Source organism: Panulirus ornatus, chromosome 8, assembly GCF_036320965.1.
Source record: "Panulirus ornatus isolate Po-2019 chromosome 8, ASM3632096v1, whole genome shotgun sequence".
In the NCBI taxonomy this organism is placed as follows: Eukaryota; Metazoa; Arthropoda; class Malacostraca; order Decapoda; family Palinuridae; genus Panulirus; species Panulirus ornatus.
The window spans coordinates 17,715,613-17,735,565 of NC_092231.1; the positions used below are offsets into that span (position 1 = coordinate 17,715,613).

The 19,953-nt window shown below is 39.5% G+C and overlaps 1 protein-coding gene across 3 annotated transcripts in view; it reads right to left on the reverse strand.

Annotated features, from left to right (window-relative positions):
- Positions 1–10,176: 10,176 nt before the first annotated feature.
- Hmgcl (hydroxymethylglutaryl-CoA lyase) overlaps positions 10,177–19,953 on the reverse strand; it is a 53,037-nt gene continuing 43,260 nt past the window's right edge. For all 3 annotated transcript variants that reach the window (XM_071664182.1, XM_071664181.1, XM_071664183.1), the window contains 2 exons: positions 16,417–16,605; positions 10,177–14,535 (listed from right to left, as the gene is read on the reverse strand). In XM_071664182.1, the coding sequence (XP_071520283.1) occupies positions 14,308–14,535; positions 16,417–16,605 (417 nt within the window). In that variant the 3' untranslated portion in view covers positions 10,177–14,307. The remainder of the gene's footprint in view (positions 14,536–16,416; positions 16,606–19,953) is intronic.

Consider the following 19,953-nt stretch of genomic DNA (forward strand, 5'->3'; position numbering starts at 1 on the left):
TGGGAGTGGATCTGTCAGCGGATGGAACCATGGAAGCGGAAGTGGATCATAGGGTGGGGGAGGGGGCGAAAATTTTGGGAGCCTTGAAAAATGTGTGGAAGTCGAGAACATTATCTCGGAAAGCAAAAATGGGTATGTTTGAAGGAATAGTGGTTCCAACAATGTTGTATGGTTGCGAGGCGTGGGCTATGGATAGAGTTGTGCGCAGGAGGATGGATGTGCTGGAAATGAGATGTTTGAGGACAATGTGTGGTGTGAGGTGGTTTGATCGAGTAAGTAACGTAAGGGTAAGAGAGATGTGTGGAAATAAAAAGAGCGTGGTTGAGAGAGCAGAAGAGGGTGTTTTGAAATGGTTTGGGCACATGGAGAGAATGAGTGAGGAAAGATTGACCAAGAGGATATATGTGTCGGAGGTGGAGGGAACGAGGAGAAGAGGGAGACCAAATTGGAGGTGGAAAGATGGAGTGAAAAAGATTTTGTGTGATCGGGGCCTGAACATGCAGGAGGGTGAAAGGAGGGCAAGGAATAGAGTGAATTGGAGCGATGTGGTATACAGGGGTTGACGTGCTGTCAGTGGATTGAATCAAGGCATGTGAAGCGTCTGGGGTAAACCATGGAAAGCTGTGTAGGTATGTATATTTGCGTGTGTGGACGTGTGTATGTACATGTGTATGGGGGGGGTTGGGCCATTTCTTTCGTCTGTTTCCTTGCGCTACCTCACAAACGCGGGAGACAGCGACAAAGTATAAAAAAAAAAAAAAAAAATATATATATATATATATATATATATATATATATATATATATATATATATATATATATATATATATATATATATCTTTTTCTTTCTTTCAAACTGTTCGCCATTTCCCGCATTAGCGAGGTAGCGTTAAGAACAGAGGACTGGGCCTTTGAGGGAATACCCTCACCTGGCCCAATTCTCTGTTCCTTCTTTTGGAAAAAGAATATATATATATATATATATATATATTCTTTTCTTTTTCTTTCAAACTATCCGCCATTTCCCGCGTTAGCAAGGTAGCGTTAAGAACAGGACTGGGCCTCTGAGGGAATATCCTCACCTGGCCTTGTTCTCTGTTCCTTCTTTTGGAAAATTAAAAAAAAACGAGAGGGGAGGATTTCCAGCCTCCTGCTCCCATATATATATATATATATATATATATATATATATATATATATATATATATATATATATATATATATATATTATCCCTGGGGATAGGGGATTAAGAATGCTTCCCACGTATTCCCTGCGTGTCGTAGAAGGCGACTAAAAGGGGAGGGAGCGGGGGGCTGGAAATCCTCCCCTCTCGTTTTTTTTTTTAATTTTCCAAAAGAAGGAACAGAGGGGGCCAGGTGAGGATATTCCAAAAAAGGCCCAGTCCTCTGTTCTTAACGCTACCTTGCTAACGCGGGAAATGGCGAATAGTTTAAAAGAAAAAAAAAATATATATATATATATATATATATTGTCTTGGACAATCGCATGTTTACCAAATGGCATCCTACGTACGTCTCTTCGTTGTATATCAACTGACTGTTATATTTATCTCGTGTCTCCCCTGATGATGTGATTATTAGGCGAAAGTGCACATGGGAACTTATCGTGTTTCATTATCCCCGTGGACTCGAAGGAATATATATATATATATATATATATATATATATATATATATATATATATATATATATATATATATGAAGGTTTGCGGCAGGGGTGTGTGATGTCTCCATGGTTGTTTAATTTGTTTATGGATGGGGTTGTTAGGGAGGTGAATGCAAGAGTTTTGGAAAGAGGGGCAAGTATGAAGTCTGTTGTGGATGAGAGAGCTTGGGAAGTGAGTCAGTTGTTGTTCGCTGATGATACAGCGCTGGTGGCTGATTCATGTGAGAAACTGCAGAAGCTGGTGACTGAGTTTGGTAAAGTGTGTGAAAGAAGAAAGTTAAGAGTAAATGTGAATAAGAGCAAGGTTATTAGGTACAGTAGGGTTGAGGGTCAAGTCAATTGGGAGGTGAGTTTGAATGGAGAAAAACTGGAGGAAGTGAAATGTTTTAGATATCTGGGAGTGGATCTGGCAGCGGATGGAAACATGGAAGCGGAAGTGGATCATAGGGTGGGGGAGGGGGCGAAAATTCTGGGAGCCTTGAAGAATGTGTGGAAGTCGAGAACATTATCTCGGAAAGCAAAAATGGGTATGTTTGAAGGAATAGTGGTTCCAACAATGTTGTATGGTTGCGAGGCGTGGGCTATGGATAGAGTTGTGCACAGGAGGATGGATGTGCTGGAAATGAGATGTTTGAGGACAATATGTGGTGTGAGGTGGTTTGACCGTGTAAGTAACGTAAGGGTAAGAGAGATGTGTGGAAATAAAAAGAGCGTGGTTGAGAGAGCAGAAGAGGGTGTTTTGAAATGGTTCGGGCACATGGAGAGAATGAGTGAGGAAAGATTGACCAAGAGAATATATGTGTCGGAGGTGGAGGGAACGAGGAGAAGCGGGAGACCAAATTGGAGGTGGAAAGATGGAGTGAAAAAGATTTTGTGTGATCGGGGCCTGAACATGCAGGAGGGTGAAAGGAGGGCAAGGAATAGAGTGAATTGGAGCGATGTGGTATACCGGGGTTGACGTGCTGTCAGTGGATTGAATCAAGGCATGTGAAGCGTCTGGGGTAAACCATGGAAAGCTGTGTAGGTATGTATATTTGCGTGTGTGGCCGTATGTAAATACATGTGTATGGGGGTGGGTTGGGCCATTTCTTTCGTCTGTTTCCTTGCGCTACCTCGCAAATGCGGGAGACAGCGACAAAGCAAAAAAAAAAAAATCTTATCCTTTCATTACTTACTCGATCAAACCACCTCACACCACATATTGTCCTCAAACATCTCATTTCCAACACATCCACCCTCCTCCGCACAACCCTATCTGTAGCCCACGCCTCGCTACCATGTAACATTGTTGGAACCACTATTCCTTTAAACATACCCATTTATTTTTGAGATAATGTTCTTGCCTTCCACACATTTTTCAATGCCCCTAGAACTTCCGCCCCCTCACCCACCCTGTGACTCGCTTCTGCTTCCATGGTTCCATCCGCTGTCAAATCCACTCCCAGATATCTAAAACACATCACTTCTTCCAGTTTTTCTCCATTCAAACTTACCTCCCAGTTGACTTGTCCCTCAACCCCATTGTACCTAATAACCTTGCTTTTATTCACATTTACTCTCAGCTTTCTTCTTTCACACACTTTACCAAACTCAGTCACCAGCTTCTGCAGTTTCTCACCTGAATCAGCCACCAGCGCTGTATCATCAGCGAACAACAACTAACTCGCTTCCCAAGCCCTTTCATCCATAAAAGACTGCACACTTGCCCCTCTCTCCAAACCTCTTGCATTCTCCTCCCTAACAACCCCATCCATAAACATTAAACAACCATGGAGACATCATGCACCCCTGCCACAAATCGACATTCACTGAGAACCAATCACTTTCCTCTCTTCCTACTCGTACACATGCCTTACATCTTCGATAAGAACATTTCACTGCTTCAAGCAACTTGCCTACCACACCATATACTCTTAATACCTTCCACAGAGCATCTCTATCACATGCCTTCTCCAGATCCATAAATGCTACATACAAATCTATTTGTTTTTCTAAGTATTTCTTACATTCTTCAAAGCTAACACCTGATCCACACATCCTCTACCACTTCTGAAACCACGCTGCTCTTCCCCATATAATTTCTCAGGAATACTCAACAAACTTACACCTCTGTAGTTTGAACACTCGCCTTTACACCCTTTGCCTTTGTACAATGGCACTATGCATGCATTCTACTAATCCTCAGGTACTTCACCATGAGCCATACATACACTGAATATCCTCACCATCCAGTCAACAACACAGTCACTACCTTTTTTAATAAATTCCACTGCAATACCATCCAAACCTGCCGCCTTGCTGGCTTTCATCTTCCGCAAAGCTTTCACTACCTCTTCTCTGTTACCAAATCATTCTCTCTGACTCTCTCACTTCACACACCACCTCGACCAAAACACTCTTTATCTGCCACTGTATCATCTAACACATTCAACAAACCTTCAAAATATTCACTCCATCTTCTCACATCACCACTACCTCCCCAGTAGCCCCCTTCACTGATGTTCCCATTTGTTCTCTTGTCTTACGCACTATATTTACCTCTTTTTAAAACATCTTTTTATTCTCCCTACAATTTAATGATACTCTCTCACCCCAACTCTCATTTGCCCTCTTTTTCACCTCTTGCACCTTTCTCTTGACCGGTCAACCTGCCTCTTTATACATCTTCCAGTCATTTGCACTATTTCCCTGCAAAAATCGTCCTAATGCCTCTCTTCTCTTTCACTAATAATCTTACTTCTTCCCACCACTGACTACCCTTTTTAATCTGCCCACTTCCCATGCTTCTCATGCCACAAGCATCTTTTGCTCAAGCCATCAGTGCTTCCCTAACTAAATACATCCCATTCCTCCCCCACTTCCCTCACGTCCTTTTCTCTCACCTTTTTCCATTCTGCACTCAGAGTCTCCTGGTACTTCCTCACACAAGTCTGCTACCCAAGCTCACTTACTCTCACCACTCTCTTCACCCCAACATTTTCTCTTCTTTTCTGAAAACCTCTACAAATCTTCACCTTTGCCTCCACAAGATTATGATCAGACATCCCTCCAGTTGCACCTTTCAGCACATTAACATCCAAAAGTCTCTCTGTCATGCACCTATCAGTTAACACGTAATCCAATAACACTCTCTGGCCATTTCTCCTATTTACGTATATTTATGTATATATATCTTTTTAAACCAGGTATTCTTAATCACCAGTCCTTTTTCAGCTAACAAATCTGCAAGCTCTTCGCCATTTCCATTTACAACACTGAACACCTCATGTACACCAATTATTCCCTCAGCTGCCACATTACTCACCTTTGCATTCAAATCACCCATCACTATAATCTGGTCTCGTGCATCAAAATTGCTAACACACTCACTCAGCTGCTCCCAAAACACTTGCCTCTCATGATCTTTCATCTTATTCCCAGGTGCATAGACCCCAATAATCACCTATCTCTCTCCATCCCCTTTCAGTTTTACCCATATCAATCTAGAGTTTACTTTCTTACACTATCACATACTCCCACAATTCCTGTTTCAGGAGTAGTGCTTCTCCTTCCCTTGCTCTTGTCCTCTCACCAACCCCTGACTTACTCCCAAAACATTCCTAAACCACTCCTGCCCTTTACCCTTGAATTTCGTTTCACTCAGAGCCAAAACATCCAGGTTCCTTTCCTCAAACATAGTACCTCTCTCCTATTTTCTCATCTTGGTTACATCCAAACACATTTAGACACCCCAATCTGAGCCTTGGAGTAGGATGAGCACTCCCTGCAAGACTCCTTCTGTTTCTCCTTTTAGAAAAAATACAGGGAGGGGAGGGTTTTTACCCCCCCCACTCCCATCCCCTTTAGTCGCCTTCTATGACACGCGGGAAATGCGTGGAAAGTATTGTTTCTCCCCATAGGGGAGAAACTTGCTCAAACTTATCTTCATTGAATTCCTTTAGGTTCACTTTTGACTACTATTTGTAAATTGTCTTAAGTCTTTTTGCATCCCTTTCTGATGAGTTTTTGATCAATAATTTTTCATCCTGTGATGTCAAAAACAAAGCTCCTCAATTGACTTTCGTTTACTTAATTGTTGATGTCTGATTCATTATCACAAAGAGTGCTGAGGCAAACACTGTACCTTGTGGTACTCCAGATGGTATATCCTCTAACTTGGTTCCATTTGCCACCACTTTGAACTTTCTGTAAGTTAGAAACTCTTTAATCCATCTTCCTATGTTTTATATAGCTACTTTCTCTAGAAAAACCCTAAGGTTTATTTAGTCATATGCTTTTGCAAAGTAGAAAAAAATGTATTCATTTCCCTCATTAAACTTTCATATGTTTAATTGTATTGATCCAATAATTGGGTCTATGTACTTTTTCTTGGCACAGATCCATGTTGGCTTTCATTAATGTAATAATTTTTCATTTGATGGTTTAATATATGTTTTATGACCCTTTGTAAACAGCTATCTGGTCCTTATTATTTAGGTATTACATCCTCCTTTGCCAGTCTCATCCAAACTTTGCCTCAATAGTAACGTCTTTGGTTTTGCTAATGATGTCTGTCTTTTTTAAGGAATATGGCTTGGATTCCATCTGGTCCTGGAACTGAATTCTCCCTAAGCTGATCAGTTTGCTTAAATCATGTCATCTTTAGGTAATCCAATATCTGTGAATGCATTTTTGTCATGGCAGTTAAACAGTTCACCTTCAAATTTCTCCAGACATTTTACATAACATTAAGTGTAAGGATGTATTGAGAGAAATTATAAGGATAAGGACTAGGGATATTTCAGATGATGTCTGAAGAATGACTGGAGATTGGAGGGATGTAATGTTAGCTTTTTGTGTATGGAGGTGATGTGAAAAGAAAAAATTTTTCAATTGACAAATCGGCATTGTATATACAGTGAGAAGATAAGTTCTTTTAACTTTGTGGACGTCCACAGTTCATTTTCATACAGTATGGGTTATGGAACTGGGTGATTGACGGTATGAAGGCTGTATGTACCAGATTTATTTCATTGATTCATTCTGTGCAGTATTTTGTACAGTGTGGCTAAGGTACATAATTGTCTGAATTTTGGTAGAATAATCTTTAAAAAGATATAAAGCATAGCTAAAAAATTTTTTATCCAACTGAAAATCAAATCTGCCCACATTCCCACCTTTTTTGCATATCACATGCATCTCTTGCACTTGTCAGCATTGCTTCCTTAAATACTTCCAATTCCTCCCCCACTCCTTTGCTTCATTTATTCTCTTCATATGCCATTTTATGCTCAATCTGGTATATATTTCATTTTTCGTACATGCTCACTATTTTCCACATGAGTGAGGTTGTGTCAAGAACAGATGAGAGAGCCTTGGAAAATTCCTCACTTGGCTCCTTGCTTGGTTCCTTCCTTTGGAAACAAATACAGGAAGGGAGGATTTCCAGCTGCTTGCTCCCACCCTTCTTAGTCACCCTCTATGACGCAGGAAATATAAGAGCCGTATTCTTTCTCCCCTAGCCCCAAGGACAATATATAGAAGAGGTAGTGAAAGCTTTGCAGATGATGAAATCCAGCAGTGGGTTTGGATGGTATTGCAATAGAATTTATAAAGAAAACGGGTGACTGCGTTGTTGATTGGTTGGTAAGGATATTCAATGTATGTATGGATCATGGCGAAGTGCCTGAGGATTAGCAGAATGCATGCATAGTGCCATTGTACAAGGCAAAAGGTGAGTGTTCAAACTACAGAGGCATAAGTTTTAGTATTCTTGGGAATTTATATGGGAGGGTATTGACTGAGAGTGTGAAGACGGGAAGAGCAGTGTGGTTTCAGAAGTGGTAGAGGATGTGTGGATCAGGTAGTTGCTTTGAAGAATGTGAGAAATACTTAGAAAAAGAGATGGATTTGTATGTAACATTTATGGATCTGGAGAAGGCATTATGATAAGGCTGATAGAGATGCTTTGTGGAAGGTTTTAAGAGTATATGGTGTGGGAGGTAAGTTGCTAGAAGTAGTGAAAAATTTTTGCCAAGGATATAAGGCATGTGTATGAGTAGGAAGAGACGAAAATAATTGGTTCCCAGTGAAGGCTGGTCTGCGACAGGGGTGTGTGATGTCCCTATGGTTGTTTAATTCGTTTATGGATGGGGTGGTTAGGGAGGTAAAATACAAGAGTTTTGGAGAGAGGGGCGAGTATGCAGCCTGTTGGGGATGGGAGGGCCTGGGAAGTAAGTCAGTTGTTGTTTGCTGATGGTACATGTCTGGTGGTAGAGCTCTGGTGGCTGATTCCAGTGAGAAACTGCAAAAGCTGGTGACTGAGTTTGGTAAAGTGTGTGAAAGAAGAAAGCTGAGAGTAAATGTGAATAAGAGCAAGGTTATTAGGTACAGTAGGGTTGAGGGACAAGTCAATTGGGAGGTAAGTTTGGATGGAGAAAAACTGGAGGAAGTGAAGTGTTTTAGATATCTGGGAGTGGATTTGGCAGCGGATGGAACCATGGAAGCGGAAGTGAGTCACAGGGTGGGGGAGGGGGCAAAGGTTCTGGGAGCGTTGAAGAATGTGTGTAAGGCGAGAACTTTATCTCGGAAAGCAAAAATGGGTATGTTTGAAGGAATAGATATTCTAACAATGTTATATGGTTGTGAGGCGTGGGTTATACATAGGGTTGTGCGGAGGAGGGTGGATGTGTTGGAAATGAGATGTTCGAGGACAATATGTGGTTTGATTAAGTGATGAAAGGGTAAGAGAGATGTGTGGTAATAAAAAGTGTGGTTGAGAGAGCAGAAGAGGGTGTATTGAAATGAAACAGTTTGGCAGCATGAAGAGAATGAGTGAGGAAAGATTGACAAAGAGGATATATGTGTCATAGGTGGAGGGAACGAGAAGTGGGAGACCAAATTGGAGGTGGAAGGATGGAGTGAAAAAGATTTTGAGAGATCGGGGCCTGAACATGCAGGAGGGTGAAAGGCTGCAAGGAATAGAGTGAATTGGAACAATGTGGTATACTGGGGTCGATGTGCTGTCAGTGGATTGAACCAGGGCATGTGAAGCGTCAGGTAAACCATGGAAAGTTTTGTGGGACCTTGATGTGGAAAGGGAGCTGTGGGTTCAGTGCATTATACATGACAACTAGTGACCAAGTGTGAACAAATGTGGCATTTGTTGTCTTTTCCTTGTGCTACCTCGCACACGTGTGGAGGGAGGGGGGGTGTCATTTTCATGTGTGGCAGGGTGGTGATGGGAATGAATAAAGGCACGAATGAATGAAGGCAACAAGTATGAATTATTTAATATATATATATATATATATATATATATATATATATATATATCATACAAAGCTCCATCAGCCAGGATCGAACCTGGGACCCCTTGCGCAAGAGGCAGGCATGCTAACCGCTAGGCTAAGGGACTGTATAATAGGAAACAACTATTCAAAATACTAAGTACTCGAATACCCTTCGTCTCACTATGGTGAGCAACGGGGTCTATCGGTTGTTTCCGAACAGAACACATAGCCAGCTGAGAGCGTTTTACCGAACCTGACTGTACAACGCGGAGTTATATGAATACGATGGAGCTTTGTATGTTCTATGAAGGTGCACGTTCATATACACTTTATTCGTATATATATATATATATATATATATATATATATATATATATATATATATATATATATATATGTCTGTGTATGTATATATATTGGAAAGGATCATAATTTTGCGCATGATCAAGATATTCCTATGAGTCCACGGGGAAAATGAAACATGATAAGTTCCCAAGTGCACTTTCGTGTAATAATCACATCATCAGGAGAGACTCGAGAGAGAAATATAAGTCAGTTGATATACATTGAAGAGACGAAACTAGGACGCCATTTAGTAAACATGTTTACCAAATGGCGTCCTAGCTTCGTCTCTTTGATGTATATCAACTGACTTATATTTCTCTCGTCTCTCCCCTGATGATGTGATTATTACACGAAAGTGCACTTGGGAACTTAAATGTGTTTCATTTTTCCCGTGAACCCATAGGAATGTATATACAAGTTGAAATGTATAGGTATGTATATGTGCTTGTGTGGACGTGTATGTGTATGCATGTGTATGTGGGTGGGTTGAGCCATTCTTTCGTCCTTTTCCTTGCGCTACCTCGCTAACGCGGGAGACAGCGACTTAAGAACTAAATCTTAAAAAAAGAAAAAAGCTGCTTATTCATAGTTTTAGAACTATAATACAGGAGAGGAGGATTTTCAATCCCTTAAGTCAATTAAGACATCCAAGATATGTTTGGAACCATTGTTAGTATTCTTTCTCCCATATCCCCATGATGTACAAATAGACTAAACTATTAGAAAATAGGATCTTATCATATTGTGACTCGAAAATGCCTATAAATATATTTGTAACAAGGATCTCGTCATAAAATTCTTTAAATCTATATAGCAAATATCTTCAACCTTTTATTTACATTTGCTCATCTTTTTTGGTTAGGGTAATCATAGTTCTTATTATATAAAAATACTTTATTACAAATACAGTTTTATGCTCATATCATATTGAGCCCTATCAGAGTGGAGACATTTAGGACTTCCTGTTTGTCAAAATAAAGCACTGAAATTACAGTTCACACTAATTCAATCATGGATGCTGGGCAGAGTTAACAATGTCATTTCATGTGGCATCCTCACAAGCAGCAGAATTCTATCTGTGAACGCATGTTTAGTAGTTGTACTACTCATGATGGTTAAAGCAGACCCCAGAAATCAGAAGAGGTAGACCCTTCTTCCCTACAATATGTCACTTCAATTAGTGAAAGAACAAGTTAAAGTGTCAGCTGTTATCATGTAATCAACATCATTCCACCAAGCTGTTCTCATTTTTCACAACCTATCAAAACAAATTAGTATATGTAAAGTACTGGAAAGTCAACATTAGTGTGGAAAGGCAGGATGAGCATATTAAATGTGGTTGAAGAGAACAAAAGACTCAAAGAGGTTGAAACTTTCAGAAAACGATGATGAAAATAAAGCAGTGAACATCAGACCATGAATTAAGAATAAAATTTTACCTTTGCATTGTGACAAATGTGTATGCCATGGAACTCCTTGCTTCACAGTCCACACAAGCTGCACTGGACACCAACATAAGAAATTTCAAAATTTTCAATAAAGTATATATTAACATACAAGACTCTAGAAATGCATCTGCCCATTAAAGATAAAAAGTTAGACTCGTCAAACTTCCTGTAAGAAGTTAAGGAGGAGGGGCAGCACAGTTGTTTGTCTCATATATGATTATAGTACTAAGTTAACCATTTCTTAGATCTACTTTCCTTCCTTTGATGTGTGCTGTATAAGACTACGTACTTTTTTAAAGTGGCTGCAAACCGGAGTTAATGGAGGATGGAAAATCTTCTCGCACATTTTGTTACATAAAGTTTTGAAATTTAAAAAGTTACCCTTTGCTAAACAATACAATCAGTAAGGCCATTAGTGCAAATCCTTCAAAGCCCTAATAATAATGAGAACATTAGTAAATTTGAGAAAGATAAATCCCCAGGAAAGAAACATGACATCTAAATGAGGAACATGAAAAGTGTAGTCCTAAAGAATCCAACCAGGATTTCCAAACTTCATGGTTTTATGATGATGAAAAAGCAAGAAAAAATCAAAATTAAATTTTTTCACAGGGAAATTACACAGAGAATGCTCTTGAAATCTGATACTGCACTCAAAGAGCTAAAGGATGGAATAATACCATTAGATCCTATTCCAGCGGTATTAAACCATCCATAATCCCCAAGTTCGAACAAACAAAATGCTCAACATTCTGAATATGACCCCACAGCTTGAACAACAAAAGCTGGAAATTAATAAAGGGTCTGTTGAACCTTAAAGGACTGTCTTACGGAGGGAGGAAAGAATGCCATGCCACACTTAAAAGAAAGTATGCTGTTGATCCACCCTAGCCTTTAACTTACACTGCTAGGCTCTAACTGTGTGTTCCACATAAAGTTGATGTTGCTCTCACTCTATCTGTTTGTTCCACATGAACTATTTATAACGAGCTGTGCATGACTACATTGGGGAAAAGACTTACTAAACAGAGCAGAGATTAGATCAACTTTTGTTCTTTCAGTCTTTTCCTTATGAATAGCCTCATAAGGAAAGGAACTTCACAGCAAAATGGGAACTGAAACAACTTTGTATCATATTGCATACAGTAGATATTAAGTGGAAATGGTTATAAGGACCAATGAATAACTTGTATGGGAAAGAAATTCACAACAAAGCAGAAACGATTACCTCTGTTCTACTTATATAAACTAGACTAGAATAATATACTGACTGTAAGTAGCCATAGGGCAGCACTGTCAATAACATTCCATCACAACACTACAGAATACAAAGAAGGGCTTCTCTCCAATGTGAAGGTAAGTGCTAAAATAAGGGCTTCTCTCCAATGTGAAGGTAAGTGCTAAAAGAAGGGCTTCTCTCCAATGTGAAGGTAAGTACTAAAAGTTCAAACCATGATCCTAATAGAAAACATCATCTAAATATGCTTTAAGGGGAAACACAATGGTATATGCATCAGCACAGATTTAAGGGAACTACCTTAAATGAGAGGTAGAGAAAGATGGAAAGGGTTCAGTCAGGTGACACGAAGATTCTCCAAAGTTCCATCCAAACCTTCCTAGGTTTGAAGAATTTTTGTGCAATACTCTGGAGAGTATGTTGGCCTAGGCAGAGCTATTATTTCAATATGACAGTAACCTTCTTGTACTATTTTTTGCATAATAGGTATGTGCACATCTTTCAATTTGTATAATGAAAGTGAATAATGCATCAAATGCAAGTCAAAAATTTTATCTTGAAACTAACAATTTTCTGGGTTTCTGAAGATTATGGAATTCTGATGCCTGGGTTTTTGATAAGGATTGCAGCAGGAGCTAGTCATTCAGGTTATGAAAGACAGGTTATGAAAGAGAAAGATATCTAATGATCTCTTAAGGTTTCTGAGCAGTAGAGGAAGTGTTACTGGTGGCAGGCACCTTACTCCAGATCATTTTAAGTAATGGGCAATGTTATGAATGTTACTAATATGTATTCCAAATTTGGCAGTTTTAATAGAGTTCACATAAAAAGCATGGCATGTGTAATGTTACAAGATCTTCACTGAAGCGAAATCAGTGCTGGACAAAATGTGATACCTTGTGACAAATATAGCAGTTTTTTACCTACCTAACCAGTTACTGTACAGCAAGATTATACCACACAAAATATGCACTAGAAAGTTCACTGAGAGTGACATTTCAAAACCAGGCTTAAGTGGCTAAATGTGGCACTTGCTTTATGTAATTTGACTGGGGCTACCACCACAGTGGCTATTCCAGTGTGCAATATATGTGGTTTCCTGGTATCTGTTCCAATCATTAAAGGTACTAACTAAAGGACTGCATACTAAGATAATTTACCTATATTCTGTCACTGTTGAATATTTAAAATAAAGTTTATTTACCACTGCTGTTGAATTTCAAAATATTTCCATTGATCAGATCATGGAGACCAGCAACAACTTTTACTAAACACTAAAACAATCACACAACATTACATATATAACATATATTATGAAATCTGTTTGAAAAAATACATTACAGGTTCAAAATAATAAACCTACAGCAATTGCCAATTCAGTCCTACTAATCATGTACAGGAGTCTGACATTTCATTTATATTAATGATTTAAGACAGCAGTGTCTGGATAAACAGATATTATGAAAAATGTTAATGATTTACACACTACTTTTAAAGTTGAAATAGACAATGATCAGTATAATTATGTCTTTAATAAATAATACTAAAATTCCTTACTAAAATTTCTATGCAAAGAATGAGCTTTGTATCTCTAAATCTATTGACTACAGAACTCAGCCCAGCACTTCAGTAGCTATATTTTGAAACTAGCTGAATGGTCGCTGCACCATACTTGCTTTTGGGGAATAAAAAAAATTTTATCATTTGTAAATCATGTAAATCATACAACTGTTTCCTTTTCACCACCAAGTAACAACCCTCAGGAAGAGATCAGAAGTTTTTCTGTAGGGGTAAAATTCAAGACCAGAGATATAAGCATTGTACAACATGGGTAATTCCATCGAGAAAGGCTGGAGATAAGGTCTTGAAATTCAAAACATTACATGCCACAGAATACTACTAAATACTACGTATCACAGAGATTATGTTTAAAAAATACTTAATGGCAATTACGACAGATCTGTTTTATCCTGTACATTGTGTAAACTCTACCATGTAGTATATTTAATAAATTTTGCACTACATGGACATTTGCTCCTTCTGATATCTACATAACAGTAAATAATGTAATTTTGTACTGATACAACTACACCCAACACAATTTACAATTGTTTGCTGTGTACCATCTGTTCATAGTTTCCAACAAAATTGGTTTACTAGATAATCTGATTACACAGGGTTCAGTCTTTCATAAGCTTCACAGGATACTGAAAACACCAAGTGCAAATTTTAGTGATAGCCTTTTTTACAAAAGGAAATCAACACATTTCACAATGAGTTTCCTATTATCTAATGTAATAGATGCATCACATAAGTACTTCAGCACTTTGTCTTGGCACAACTTACCTTACTTAAATTTGGTCTTTTTAGGAATTTGCAAATGTAATTTCCAGCATCAATAAGTTTATCTAGATCAACACCAGTTTCTATCTGTAGTCCTTCAAGCATATACACAACATCCTCAGTTGCTACATTACCTGAGGCTCCATGAGCATATGGGCAACCTCCTAGTCCTGCTACAGAGGCATCCACTACATTGATTCCCATCTGAAACAATAAGATTATATGTAAAGATGTTGAATTAACATTGCTACAACGAAAAGTCAAACAGCAAACAGCCTTCATCTACACTGAAATGGAATATTCATTCATATTCTAAGACAGGGATAGGGGAGAAAGAATACTTCCCATGTATTCCCTACATGTTGTGGAAGGCAACTAAAGGGGGAGGAAGTTTAGGGCTGGAAACCCTCCCCTCCTTGTATTTCAATTCCTAAAAGGGGAAACAGAAGGAGGACTTAAGCAGGGAGTGCTCATCCTCTTCGAAGGCTGAGATTGGGGTGTCTGAATGTGTGCAGATGTAACCAAGATGAGAAGAAAGGAGAGATACGTAGAATGTTTGAGGAAATAAACCTGGATGTTCTGGCTCTGAGTGAAACGAAGCTCTAAGGGTAAAGGGGAAGAATAATTTGGAAAAGTCTTAGGAATAGAGCCAGGGGTTGGTGAGAGGACAAGAACTTAGGACGGAGTAGCACTACACCTAAAGCAGTTGTGGGAGTGTGTGATAAAGTGTAAGAAAGTAAATTCTAGACTGATGTGGGTAAAACTGAAAGTGGATGGAGAGAGCTGGGTGATTATTGATGCTTATGCACCTGGTCATGAGAAGAAAGATCATGAGAGGGGGATAGTGTTTTGGGAGTAGCTGAGTGAGTGTGTCAGTAGCTTTGGTGCATGAGACCGGGTATTAGTGATGGAAAATTTTAATGCAAAAGTGAGCAATGTGGCAGTTGAGGGTATAATTGGTGTACATGGGGTATCAAGTGTTGTGAATGGAAATGGTGAAGAGCTGGTGGATCTGTGTGCTGAAAAAAGACTGGCGATTGGGAATACCTGGTTTAAAGAGAGATATACATAAATATACATAATTGAGGAGAAGAGATGGTCAAAGGGCCTTATTAGATTATGTGTTAATTAATAGGCATGTAAAAGAGAGACTTTCAGATGTTAATGTGCTGAGAGGGGCAGCTGGAGGGATGTCTGATCACTATCTTGTGGAGGTGAAGGTGAAGATTTGCAGATGTTTTCAAAAAAGAAGAGAGAATGTTGGGGAGAAAAGAGTGGTGAGAGTAAGTGAGCTAGGTTAGGAGACTTGTGTGAGGAAGTACCATGAGAGGCTGAGAGTAAAATGGCAAAAGGTGAGAGCAAATGACATGAGGGGAGTGGGTGAAGAATGGGAGGTATTTAGGTAAGCAGTGATGGCATGTGCAAAAGATGCAAGTGGCAGAAAGGTGGGACGTGGGCAGATCAGAAAAAAGAAGTGAGTGGTAGGATGAAAGAGTAAAGTTGTGAGCGAATGAGAAATGAGAGGCATTTGGACAATACTTACAAGGAAGGAGTGCAAATGACTGGGAGATGTATAAAAGAAAGTGGCACTGGTGATTGTTTACCATCTCTCGTGTGCTTTCTAGAGTTGTGTTATGTGCTGATCTTGCACATTGTGTATTTTGTGCACCCTGAATTACTGTCGTGGACAATGGCCCCTCTCACGCATAGCCAGCAATTAAATGACAGCTTCTTGAAGACATATATGTCTCACATGAAGAGGAATGTTTAAAAGCCCCCAAAAGAAGATGGACTTGTGTAAAAGGCTAGCTTAAGGGTGAGTCCAAGGTGGCACTTATGAATTACTTCAATGTAATTTATTTATTTGCTTACATGTATTATATTAATATTTCTTCTACAAAAAATGTTTACAAATATATTAAATATTCTGAAATATTACAACTTCTGAATGTTTTATTAGATTAAAAAACTTTGAATAACTGGAAATTTTGTTATCCAAAAGGAATTATTCTCCAAGTATTTCAGGTAACAGCTTTTGCTGTGGAATTTCCAAATTGATCACCTGTATCAAAGATCTGACCTTACCTGAAGAGCTGTTAAAATATTTGGCAAGGCTTGGCCATAGGTATCATGACAATGAACTGCCAGTACATCTGGTGGCAAGACAGTCAACACTTCCTCTAACATTCTTCGCATGCTACCAGGAGTCCCCACACCAATAGTATCACCCAAAGATATCTCATAGCAGCCCATCTGGTACATTGTATATGCAACCTGTTCCAAGGAAAGAGTTCTGTTAAATAAAGAAAAAATATATGAAATACAAAAAATCTGCCTTCATGAGACTTTTTCCCATGAAGTCTGTAATCATGAATAACGGATCAAAAGTCCCTCTATTGACTAGAAAACATATAACATGCTGTCTGCACAGCTTTTGAAAAGAAAATAAAGCTCTCTTTGATCCTCAGTCTACCACAAAATCCATGTTAACCCACAGCATTACTCACCTCTAATACATTCATCAATCTGGAGAAAAGCTGCACTATATGTAACCTTCCCCTCAAAAAAATAAGTAAATGCCTCTGTCTTAGGGCAGCGCCAGTTTGTCAAATATTGTTTTAATGTTCACTAATGACTGGATTTCTGATAGAATATATATACGCTAACTCCCTAATGCAGGAAATGGCAAATAGTATGCAAAAAAAAGTATATATATATATATATATATATATATATATATTCTTTCTTTTTCTTTCAAACTATTCGCCATTTCCCGCATTAGCGAGGTAGCGTTAAGAACAGAGGACTGGGCCTTTGAGGGAATACCCTCACCTGGCCCAATTCTCTGTTCCTTCTTTTGGAAAATTAAAAAAAAAAACGAGAGGGGAGGATTTCCAGCCCCACGCTCCCTCCCCTTTTAATCGCCTTCTACGACACGCAGGGAATACGTGGGAAGTATTCTTTCTCCCCTATCCCCAGGGATATATATATATATATATATATATATATATATATATATATATATATATATATATATATATATATATATATATATATTCTTGTGGCATGAAAAGAGTGGGAGGTGGGTTGATTAGAAAGGGTAGTGAGTGGTGGGATGAAGAAGTAAGAGTATTAGTGAAAGAGAAGAGAGAGGCATTTGGACAATTTTTGCAGGGAAAAAATGCAATTGAGTGGGAGATGTATAAAAGAAAGAGACAGGAGGTCAAGAGAAAGGTGCAAGAGGTGAAAAAAAGGGCAAATGAGAGTTGGGGTGAGAGAGTATCATTAAATTTTAGGGAGAATAAAAAGATGTTCTGGAAGGAGGTAAATAAAGTGCGTAAGACAAGGGAGCAAATGGGAACTTCAGTGAAGGGTACAAATGGGGAGGTGATAACAAGTAGTGGTGATGTGAGAAGGAGATGGAGTGAGTATTTTGAAGGTTTGTTGAATGTGTTTGATGATAGAGTGGCAGATATAGGGTGTTTTGGTCGAGGTGGTGTGCAAAGTGAGAGGGTTAGGGAAAATGATTTGGTAAACAGAGAAGAGGTAGTAAAAGCTTTGCGGAAGATGAAAGCCGGCAAGGCAACAGGTTTGGATGGTACTGCAGTGGAATTTATTAAGAAAGGGGGTGACTGTATTATTGACTGGTTGGTAAGGTTATTTAATGTATGAATGACTCATGGTGAGGTGCCTGAGGATTGGCGGAATGCGTGCATAGTGCCATTGTACAAAGGCAAAGGGGATAAGAGTGAGTGCTCAAATTACAGAGGTATAAGTTTGTTGAGTATTCCTGGTAAATTATATGGGAGGGTATTGATTGAGTGGGTGAAGGCATGTACAGAGCATCAGATTGGGGAAGAGCAGTGTGGTTTCAGAAGTGGTAGAGGATGTGTGGATCAGGTGTTTGCTTTGAAGAATGTATGTGAGAAATACTTAGAAAAGCAAATGGATTTGTATGCAGCATTTATGGATCTGGAGAAGGCATATGATAGAGTGGATAGAGATGCTCTGTGGAAGGTATTAAGAATATATGGTGTGGGAGGCAAGTTGTTAGAAGCAGTGAAAAGTTTTTATCGAGGATGTAAGGCATGTGTACGTGTAGGAAGAGAGGAAAGTGATTGGTTCTCAGTGAATGTAGGTTTGCGGCAGGGGTGTGTGATGTCTCCATGGTTGTTTAATTTGTTTATGGATGGGGTTGTTAGGGAGGTGAATGCAAGAGTTTTGGAAAGAGGGGCAAGTATGAAGTCTGTTGGGGATGAGAGAGCTTGGGAAGTGAGTCAGTTGTTGTTCGCTGATGATACAGTGCTGGTGGCTGATTCATGTGAGAAACTGCAGAAGCTGGTGACTGAGTTTGGTAAAGTGTGTGAAAGAAGAAAGTTAAGAGTAAATGTGAATAAGAGCAAGGTTATTAGGTACAGTAGGGCTGAGGGTCAAGTCAATTGGGAGGTGAGTTTGAATGGAGAAAAACTGGAGGAAGTGAAGCGTTTTAGATATCTGGGAGTGGATCTGGCAGCGGATGAAACCATGGAAGCGGAAGTGGATCATAGGGTGGGGGAGGGGGCGAAAATTCTGGGAGCCTTGAAGAATGTGTGGAAGTCGAGAACATCATCTCGGAAAGCAAAAATGGGTATGTTTGAAGGAATAGTGGTTCCAACAATGTTGTATGGTTGCGAGGCGTGGGCTATGGATAGAGTGGTACGCAGGAGGATGGATGTGCTGGAAATGAGATGTTTGAGAACAATGTGTGGTGTGAGGTGGTTTGATCGAGTAAGTAACGTAAGGGTAAGAGAGACGTGTGGAAATAAAAAGAGCATGGTTGAGAGAGCAGAAGAGGGTGTTTTGAAATGGTTTGGGCACATGGAGAGAATGAGTGAGGAAAGATTGACCAAGAGGATATATGTGTCGGAGGTGGAGGGAACGAGGAGAAGAGGGAGACCAAATTGGAGGTGGAAAGATGGAGTGAAGAAGATTTTGTGTGATCGGGGCCTGAACATGCAGGAGGGTGAAAGGAGGGCAAGGAATAGAGTGAATTAGAGCGATGTGGTATACCGGGGTTGACGTGCTGTCAGTGGATTGAATCAGGGCATGTGAAGCGTCTGGGGTAAACCATGGAAAGCTGTGTAGGTATGTATATTTGCGTGTGTGGACGTATGTATATACATGTGTATGGGGGTGGGGTGGGCCATTTCTTTCGTCTGTTTCCTCGCGCTACCTCGCAATCGCGGGAGACAGCGACAAAGCAAAAAAAAAAAAAAAAAAAAAAAAAAAAATATATATATATATATATATATATATATATATTGGGAGGTGAGTTTGAATGGTGAAAAACTGGAGGAAGTGAAGTGTTTTAGATATCTTGGAGTGGATCTGTCAGCGGATGGAACCATGGAAGCGGAAGTGGATCATAGGGTGGGGGAGGGGGCGAAAATTTTGGGAGCCTTGAAAAATGTGTGGAAGTCGAGAACATTATCCCGGAAAGCAAAAATGGGTATGTTTGAAGGAATAGTAGTTCCAACAATGTTGTATGGTTGCGAGGCGTGGGCTATGGATAGAGTTGTGCGCAGGAGGATGGATGTGCTGGAAATGAGATGTTTGAGGACAATGTGTGGTGTGAGGTGGTTT